This window comes from Nicotiana attenuata, chromosome 11 (genome assembly GCF_001879085.1).
Source record: "Nicotiana attenuata strain UT chromosome 11, NIATTr2, whole genome shotgun sequence".
NCBI classification, from domain to species: domain Eukaryota; kingdom Viridiplantae; phylum Streptophyta; class Magnoliopsida; order Solanales; family Solanaceae; genus Nicotiana; species Nicotiana attenuata.
In genome coordinates this window covers 8,656,290-8,666,591 of record NC_031999.1, presented here as the reverse complement: position 1 = coordinate 8,666,591, position 10,302 = coordinate 8,656,290, and the positions used below count along the sequence as shown (strand labels likewise).

The 10,302-nt window shown below is 36.1% G+C and overlaps 1 protein-coding gene across 1 annotated transcript; it reads left to right on the top strand.

Moving 5' to 3' along the window:
• On the top strand, positions 1,247–3,418 carry LOC109234687. The gene is made up of 4 exons (XM_019400752.1): positions 1,247–2,148; positions 2,362–2,553; positions 2,908–3,259; positions 3,335–3,418. Exons 1-4 carry the CDS (start codon positions 1,247–1,249, stop codon positions 3,416–3,418), a joined length of 1,530 nt encoding a protein of 509 aa, XP_019256297.1.

Below are 10,302 nucleotides of genomic sequence, written 5' to 3'. Positions count from 1 at the left end.
CCAACCCAAGGTACTATTTAATTTTCGTATTATAATCCCGTCATTATAATCTTAGAATAACTCCCAAACCAAAGGGCCTTAGAGAAAAAAACTTAGCTCTACGGAAGCTTACAAGAATGTAAATATAAGAAGAAATACAATATTATGAAAAAATACTAAGTGAATTAGTTCAAATTGGAGGTCCCATGTTACTAATAAATCTCAGGTCTGTACCAGCAGCCTCAAATTCGTGTAATATATGTAACGGAAAAGGGCCAAATATCCCCCTAGACTTTGCGAAAAGGGCCAAATATAACCCTCGTTAAAAGTTTGGCCCATCCACAACCCTACCGTTACATTATTGGCCTATATACCCCCCTGATTTCAAACGGAAGCCACAGTGGATAAGTCATCTACTCAAAAGTAGCCATGTGGAAATTAATATCCACATAATCATTTTATTTAAATGTCCAACCCAACCCATTAACCCAACCCGTAACCCGACCCATTAGCTATAACCCGCCTCTTAATAACGTTATCCTTTTCTTCCGCTTGGGTAAAATCAATTACCAAACTCGGTTGTTACCCTTTTCTTCTCCACCCCCGAAAATTCCACCTTCTTTCTGCTAATGCAAAGGAATCTAATCGAAGGTTGGTGCTGCTGAAACTCCATACCCCCATATTAAAGAAGATCTTCTTGTCAAGGTAAGTTTTTTTAGCTTCTTTTTTGTTACATTTTACTGTTGGGTCTAGGTTTTATGTTTAAAATCGTTTTAACATGTACTTTGGGTCGAGTTAATGTTTGTCCGTTTAAAAGCATTATATATGTATGTTTATTGCTGGATTTTGTTTATTCTTGTATTTTTCTTGGGGATTTGGTGGGTCTTTGGTTTTCCCGATTTTGATGTTTGTCTTTTTGTGTTTTTTTATTCCATGCTTTATCTTTATCCGTATATGTTTGTTTATTGCTGGATTTTTGTTTATTCTCATATTTTTTGTTGGGATTTGGTGGGTGGCCGTCCCGAAATCAGATTTTCTTTTAAGTTTTTTTTATTCCATGCTTTATCTTTATCCGTATATGTTTGTTTATTGCTGGATTTTTGTTTATTTTCATATTTTTTTGTTGGGATTTGGTGGGTCGGCTGTCCCGAAATCAGATTTGCTTTTAAGTTTTTTTATTCTATGCTTTATCTTTATACCAATATTTTCTGATGTGGTCCCTTTTCCGTTATTTTTTTTGTTTCCTTTTTTTATTAGCTTTCGAAGGATGACTTCAGACCATATAGAAACATATCATTTAGATGATGAGGTTGGTACAGATTGTGAACATAGTCTTGGTTCTGGTGGTGAATACGAACCTTCAGATGGTGGGGAGTATGATTCTGATGAAAAGGAGGGCATTAACAATGAAAGGAGGAGGGTTGTAGATGATAGGTTGGAAAACTATAAGGAGTTGAAGCTAGGTATGTCATTTAAGGACATGAATGAAGGCAGGAAGGCTGTAAATTTCTATGCTTTAGCTAACAAAAAGGCTTTGAAGTTGATTAAATGTGAAACAGTAAGAACCAGGTGGGGTTGTCAAGAAGGGTGTCTCTTTAGGTGTCTAATTTCTGAAGATGGGAAAACTGGTGGGTTCACGATTAAAACTTGGAAGGATATACACACATGTGATGATGCCTTTAAGAATCCTAGAGCTGATGCAACCACATTAGCTCAATATTTTAAGAGTAAGGTCCAAAATAACCCTAAATACACGATTAAAGATATGAGAGGTGAGCTTGAACATTATTTGAAGTTGAATGTGAGTAGATCCAAATTGAAAAGGGCTAAGAATTTGGTTCTTCAGAAACTAGAGGGTAGTTTTATAGATGACTACAACAAACTTGAGGCATACTGTCAAGAACTTAGATTGTCTAATCCGGGAAGTGATGTAGTCATAAATATCTCCAAAGATGCACTAGCAGAAGGTAAGAGAAATTTTTTGAGAATGTACTTATGCTTTAATGCTTTGAAGCAAGGCTGGAAAAATGGTTTGAGACCATTAATTGGAGTAGATGGTACATTCTTAAAGGGTAGAACCAAGGGTCAGTTATTGGTTGCATTAGGACAAGATTCCATGAATCATTTCTACCCACTAGCATGGGCTGTGGTGGACAAGGAAACAAGCAGGTCTTAGAGTTGGTTCATGGAGCTGTTGAAGTTGTCTTTGGAGCTTAAAACTGGTACAGGAATCACATTCATATCAGATATGCAGAAGGTAAATAGTTCTGACTTTCTTTCATTCTATATTTTAAAGTATATGATGGTTTGCACTAATAGCCTAATATTTCTTTCATTCTCTGTTTTGTAATTCATTTCACATGGCTTGTTGGATGCTGTTAGCACAGTACTTCCTGAGGCTAACCACAGGTACTGTGTGAGACATATTGAGGCCAATTGGTGCAAAAAATGGAGAAGTGGTGAAATGAGAAAGTTGTTATGGTGGTGTGCATGGAGTTCATATGATGAGGAGTTTAAAGACCAATTGAAAAAATTAGGGGATCTGTCAGAAGATGCTGCAAAGGATATCTTAAAGTATCCTCCAAGGGCATGGTGTAGGGCTTATCTTGATACCTAATGTAAGAATATGATGTTTGATAACAACTTCACTGAGTCGTTTAATGCCTGGATTCTTGAGGCTAGAGGAAAACCAATTATCAAAATGTTGGAGGACATAACAGTGAAAGTGATGGTGTTGTTAGGAGACAATGAGGCTTAGGTGAGAAGTTGGAATGCAGAATATAGTCCAGCTTGCTTGAAGTTGTATAGTGATTGGAGGGGCATATCACTTGACTGTAAAGTCATATTCAATGGAGATTGGGGATATGAAGTGTCTGAAGGAATTGATAGACATACTGTCAATCTACAACAGAGAAGGTGTACATGCAGGTTATGGGATTTATCTGGCATTCCTTGCCCTCATGCAATAAAGGCAATGATGCATAAGAGAGTAGAGCCTGGTGGTGAAATCCATTGGTGGTATAGTAAAGAAGCATACTTGCTAACATATAAGGAAAAGCTTCAGCCTGTTAGGGGTCGGCAGTTCTGGAAAGTTGAACCTTCACAAGCCATGTTACCTCCTGATACTGTGAAGCAAGTTGGCAGACCCAAAGTGAAAAGAAATAGGGAACCAGATGAGGCAAGAAAAAGGATAGGGGAGTGGAGTCAATCAAGGAAGGGTACACAAATGACATGTAGTAATTGTGGTGAGCCAAACCACAATGCAAGGGGTTGTTACAAGGTAATATTTTTTCATATTGTTTGATTGATTAATAGTACTACTTAAATTGACTTGGTTTTTTTTACTTGTTAATAGCCTAAGGCTGCTGCAACTCAAGAAGATGCTGCAATGGAGAGTGACAATGAAGATGCTGCAACTCAAGAAGATGCTGCCACCTAAGCTGCAAACTGCAATGCTGATGTTGGACCATTTGCTGCCACCCAAGAGTTTACACCATATGGTCCGGAAGTTGACAATGAAGAAGATCCTCCACTTAGGCCAATGATTGTTTCAGAAACACAATCAAGGATTGAGAGGGGTAACCTAAGAGGACCTACTACTGGTGTAAGGAAAATTAAGTTTGCTGGAGATCACACTGGGGCTTCGACACCTACCAATCTTCCTTATTCTCCAACTAAGCTGACATGGAAGGGAAAAGCTGCAATCTCATCAAGCCAAGTCCAACTTGAGGCAAGAAAGAGAAATATCAAGATGATGGCAACAAAGGGCAAAGGCAAACCAGTTGCACTTGATGATGAAGATCTTCTTTGAGGACAATTGTTATGTTTTTTGTTAGTTAAACAATTTGCTAAGGCTGCTGTAAAGTTTCTGCTGTTAAGTTTTTGCAAAGCAGCTGTTAAGTTTCTGCTGTTAAGTTTTTGCTGTTAAGTTTTTGCTAAGGCTGTTGTTAAGTTTCTGCAAAACAGCTATCAAATCTAAACAAAACAGTTAAGTTTCAGCTATCATATCTAAGTTTCTGCAAAACAGTTAAGTTTCTGCTGCAAAACAGTTAAGTTTCTGCTGCTTGTTATTACCAGTGATTGTCTTGTTAAGTTTCTGCTGCTAGGCATGCTTGTTAAGTTTCTGCTTGTTATTACACTGATATGAAGTTAAGCATGCACCCAGTAGTTGTGTCCCTTACTTTGAAAGTTCTACTCAGCATTTCTTGACAGGAAACTGGTCAACAATTTGCTCAATTGAGAACAACAAAATTGCTGCTGCTGCAGATTTAATTCCAGTACAGTTATTATGCTAACACAGTAAGATACTTGTGTTTATATGAAGCTGGTTCATGTAAGATAGGATTTCTGTGAGTTCAAAAGCCAACAAGTTATTTTGAAAACATAACATGGTGACATAACTCACAACTAGCAGAGGACCACGATCAATGTGGCAGAAGATTAATTAGCATTGTTATATATATAGAATGTGACTTTTTCTGCATTCTTATTACCCCAGTCTACTGCAAACTTGATGGATTTGCATTTGTCATTCTCATTTATTGGCCAATAATGGATTTGCATTTGTCATTCTCATTTTTATTGTTTAAAGAGAAACAAAAGCTGGAAAATAACATCCCAAAAAGGTTGATCAAAGGGATAGTCTGCCAGAAACGAAGGAAAACATAAACTTCACTCCAAAACATAAAACATAAATTAAACATTAACCATGTAAATTATACATAAACCTTGTTTGAACATCGGTTACATAATCACTTAAATATGTCAAACACACCTAAACTTTGGTTGAGCTTAAGTTAGCTATTTTCCAAGCACAGATAAACCCAACTAAGCAACACCAAACCATACCAATGATATTCCATTTTTTCGGACTACTTTCCTTCACAAACACTAAACCTCCATCAGTTTTTTCCTTAGAAACATCATTGTCTCCTTTAACATTATCTAATTCCTTGAAATCTTCAATTTTTGCAACATCCCCTGCAAAGACGCTTTCAATCTCGACAACCTTCATCAGGAGAAGATTCTTTTCTCGTCTAAGAGCTTCATTTTCATTCTTTAAGTTACTGATCAGTGTTGTAAATCTAATAGGAAGTTCATCATCTACCCATTCCCAAAACTTACAATTCTGTCCCTGCGCAACAATTACAATAAAATTGTCGAGTTAGTGTGTCTTCCTGCATTAATTACCTAAATAAAAATATACAAACAATTCTTATAAAATTTACCTTAGGCATTGAACACTTGTTAAATCATCTGCCGGCATTATTTGGAGTCCAAGCAGTGAATTGGCTAGCAGCAACTCCACAACAGCATTTCCTCCTCGAACCATATGATGAACTCGAAGATCCCTGGCTCATATTTTGGGAATTGAATGGTGAAAGATGGTGGGAACACTAACCCTTACTTGGTCGTATGGAGTCGACGATAATGAGGGTGTGGAGTTTTGCCGATCTAAGTTTCTGCAACTTTTCCCTTGTTTAAGAGACGATAATGGGGGTAACGTTATTAAGAGGCGGGTTATAGCTTATGGGTCGGGTTACGGGTTGGGTTAATGGGTTGGGTTGGACATTTAAATAAAATGATTATGTGGATATTAATTTCCACATGGCTACTTTTGAGTGGATGACTTATCCACTGTGGCTTCCGTTTGAAATCAGGGGGGTATATAGGCCAATAATGTAACGGTAGGGTTGTGGATGGGCCAAACTTTTAACGAGGGTTGGCCCTTTTCGCAAAGTCTAGGGGAGTATTTGGCCCTTTTCCGTATATGTAATAGTCAAAATACATGGTAGTTATAATGAATCTTCAAAACACATATTTCAGAGTATCAGTTGCAAAAAATAGTTCCAATAAGAAAAAAATGAACTCCAATAAGAGCGAGATGCCACCGAATTCTGAACTGCGGAAAATCCAAAAACCTGCCTTTTGTAAAAAAGTCAGCTATCTAAACTTGTTATTTTCCATTAAAGCCGAATACTGCGTAGTTCAAGAATCAATAGAACATTCGAGGTGACATGGCATAGTTTGGGCAAAGCCAAGCTCCAACAGAAATTCGAATTTTTTGGCTTTTTGATTTAGATTTTCAGATTACAGATTGAATTTTGGATTGAAGTTTTACTCTAAATTTGGACTTCGAATTGAATGTTGAATTTGGTACTTTAGATGTTTAGATATCCAAAAATCCAAAACTTTTTACTCTCCATTAGGGGTGTCAATGGTTCGGTTCGGTCGGTTATTTTATAAATTTTGTACCATCCCAATTTTTCGGTTATTCTATTATGTATAACCAAAATTAGACTTTTCGAAACCGTCCCAATCATGTCGGTTTTTCTTCGGTATCGGTACGGTTCGATTAATTTTCGGTATTTTTTTAATATCATGTAAAATTCACCAGTAGAAGTAAAATGAACGCAATAACATATGTTCTTTTAGAGGACTTAGCAAAACTCTCTAGACATTTTTACTGTTTAAAGGGTGATGAATTAAAAAAGAAAAAAGAAAGATGGCTAGAGTATAAATCCATCAACTGTTCTACAACAATGTAAAAGAAATCAAACAAAGGCAAAGAAAATATAAATCACACGAGTTGAAAGATATAACAAGCCGGGACTCAAGAATAAAGTCTATAGAAGATTAAATATTCAAAAAGATAAATCTAAATTATATGAAAGCAAACATATTCAATACATTGTAATTTGCTACTCATAATCGCTAAAATACTTTGTGTCTTGCTAATAAAGATACTTGAAATAACTTAATTTAAATAGAAGTAGCATAATAGGTTTTAGGAGTTAGTATTTTGAGTTTAATTAATTGTTGGCTTGTAATAGTTTTCATAATTCCAAGGCCCAAAGAAAATAGAGAAAATACATAAATTGCCCATCAAACTTGTTCGGAAAAATTATTTACACACCTTAACTTTACGGGCGACCTATGTCCCCACTATTCTTGTTTGGGGTGAATTTAATACCCCATTGGTAACACTTAGTCAGTCTTGTGGTGGGATGTGTAGTACACGCGCGCCACGTGTCAATATCTGCTTTATTTATTTTTTTCACTTATTTAATTATTTTGTTTTGAGGGACTGTTTTGTCCTTTCACCCCTATTATGTGAGGGACTGTTTTGTCCTTTCACCAAAAGCCAAATGGAGTTTTCTTCTTCTCTCTTCCTCCCCTCACCTCGTTCTCTCATATTCAACTTTCTTTTCCAATCCAAAGCTTTTTACACTGCTAAATTATTGATTTTCTTACAGGTTACAACCAATAAAATTTTTATCTACACTCAAAGAACAACTTTATTGAAAATCTGAAAAAACAAATCAAACCCATATGGGTTAGAATTCGAATTTGACAAATTTGTTGTTCATGTTCTTTTCTATGCGATTATACTCTTCTTCAAATTTTTATCTACACTCAAATAACAACTTTATTGAAAATCTGAAAAACACAATCAAACCCATATGGGTTAGAATTCGAATTTGACAAATTTGTTGTTCATGTTCTTTTCTATGCGATTATACTCTTCTTCAAATAACTGGGAAAACAAATGAAAGACGCCGTGAATGTAGGTTGTCCATCAAAAAGGTCTTCTAACTCATCACTCCTAACTTTGATTTCCATATTAGAAAACATTAATTTCTGGAAGATACAGTAGTATCTTGGATGGGAAAAGGAAAATGGTGAGAGGAAGAAGAAAAGGTGGAGAGAGAAAACAAAAAGAGAAAAAAATAAGAAAAGAAGAAGTAAAAGAAAAAGGGACGCACACAGTAAAATTATTTCCCTCTTACACGCGAGGTTGGGAGAGTGAAGCTACTGCCTTTGCCACGTCACAATTTAGGGTGGTCTTAAATTCACCCGAAACAAGAATAGGGGGGACATAGGTCGCCCGTAAAGTTAAGGTGTATAAATAATTTTTTCGGACAAGTTTGATGGGTAATTTATGTATTTTCTCAAGAAAATATAGTGCGTTATTATTTTTAAACATACTAAATAAATATATTTTTCACACGTAAAATTTATTCGATAGTTCGGTATTTTTTCGATTTATTTTTATAAAATAAAAAACCTACCCTAATTATCTTTACCTAAAAATCGGTTCGGTTCAGTACGGTTCGGTCGGTTTAGTCGGTTTTCGAATATCTATTGACACCCCTACTGTCCACTGCCCATTTGCCAATAGTAATAAGTCTTATACCATACCATTAGACATTATTTCATAGTTCAATTCTAATTACTAAGTTACTGTTAGAATAAATTCTATCTTGACATAATTTTACTATAGCTACTTCTTATCAGCCTCATTAATGTATACATTCTATCTTGATATAATCTCACTATAGCTACTTCTTATCAACTTTATTAATGTCTCTACTGCATTTGTGTAATGGCAATTTGATTACTTTATTTAGATGATTGCAGTGAGAACGATATTTTTAGGCAATTTAACATGAATACTTTATTTGGATATTTATTTTTGTAAGAAGAGACGTCTCACACTTGGCTCAAAACCAAAAAATCCTAAATTTCCAAACGATTAATCTAAAATCGAAATCCAATCCCAACTTATCTGAATTGGATTTAGGTTGTCACTTCTTTAATTTGAAAATAAAAAATTCAAGCTTAAATTTCTGTTTCTAATACGAACTACCGGAATTAAACTTTTATCTCCAATCAGAAGTATCCGGACGCACATCCTGTCCAAGGTTGACCTTTTGGTCAAACAAGTGGATGCAAACATTAAAAACCAAAGCTCAAATTCCAACAAAATTAAAGACAAATAACAGTTGATTTCCTTTCTATATGCTTTAGTTTCAGCGGGCAAAATTATCAAATACTTGACTACAAAAAGATTATGCCCCCAAAAATATTACAGCATGACCTGTAAAATCGACTGGATTCAAAAAGTTGGTTTCACTGGGATACACAGAAATAAACAAGGGAGGCAAGAACTGAAATGACTGCTCCTTCTTGATATGTCAAATAGGTACACTAATTAAAAAGGGATGACGGAACCTTCAGATTTTATTACTTTGGCTCACTCTTTATGAAGGCATTCTTTTCTTTCAGAAGCTCACGGTCAATCTCTTTTATCTCAGCTTTATACTCATGGAGTTGTGTCGAGAGTATGCAAACCGGTTCTGATTCGACCATCGTCTCTAGCTCCTGCACCTTCTTTTCTAGCTTCCGCCTCCTGTAGATTAAGCGCATGCAGCTACCTCCTGTTGGGTTTTGGATGTGTTTAATTAATATATTAAATACTTAAAAGAGGGTGAATGGGAAATGGAGGGAAATAAAATTTTTGAGTGAAATTTTAAGTTTCCCCCTTGGCAAATGGGCATTGTCCCATATTGGAAGAGGAAGAGGTTTTTTATGGGTATATAAGCAATTGCTCTTCTTCTAGCTCTTAAAGAGTTGAGAAGAAGGCAAGCCTCGCGCCGTCGTCGTCGTCGCTCGCTCGGCTACGGCTACGGCTACGGCTACGGCTACGGATTCGGTCAAATGATCGATTGATTGAGTAATGGCATTTATGCTGTGGGCGTTTACGGCTACGGCTACGGATTCGGATTCGGATTCGGTCAAATGATCGATTGATTGAGTAATGGCATTTATGCTGTGGGCGTTTTGCATAAACAGCCATTCTGAAGAGTTGCACCTCTTCAGATTTCAGCCTAACTTTGGCTATAAATACAACACTATTCTGCTCAGAATTTCACTACGATTTTCTGAGTTTCTTCTCCTTCTTCTGCATACTTTTAGCATCAAACAAAGTAAAAAGTAAGTGTGATTTGCTACCGAACTTTGTGTTCGCTGAAACACTGGGGTTTGAAGTACCACTACACCAGTGTGTAATTCGTTCTATCCTGGGAGGAAATAATCCATAACCTTGGGTACTAGGAGGGGATTAAATTCCTTAAGGAAACACTGCGAATTCAGTGGGCTCGAATTGGTTTTATGTCATTTCTGTTTATGTTCATTTCTGTTTATACTCATTTATATTTCCAGAATTATTTTACAAATACAGTCTACTAACAAGCTTAAGGAATTTACTTTGATTTCTGTATTTGTACTTACTGTTTCTGGAAGAGTAAAACCTTTGTGGTTTTGTACTCTATTAAAATCTACGTGATTTTAACGTTTGTGTCATTCTTTTACAGAAATGACTAATGAAAATGAGAACCAAGCTGTTCCAATGGTGACTGCCAATGCCTCAACAAGTCGAACGACACCGGCAGCATTGGCACCGGCGGAGAAACCCGGAAAATTTTCCGGGATTGATTTCAAGCGCTGGCAGCAAAAGATGTTCTTCTATTTGACTACTCT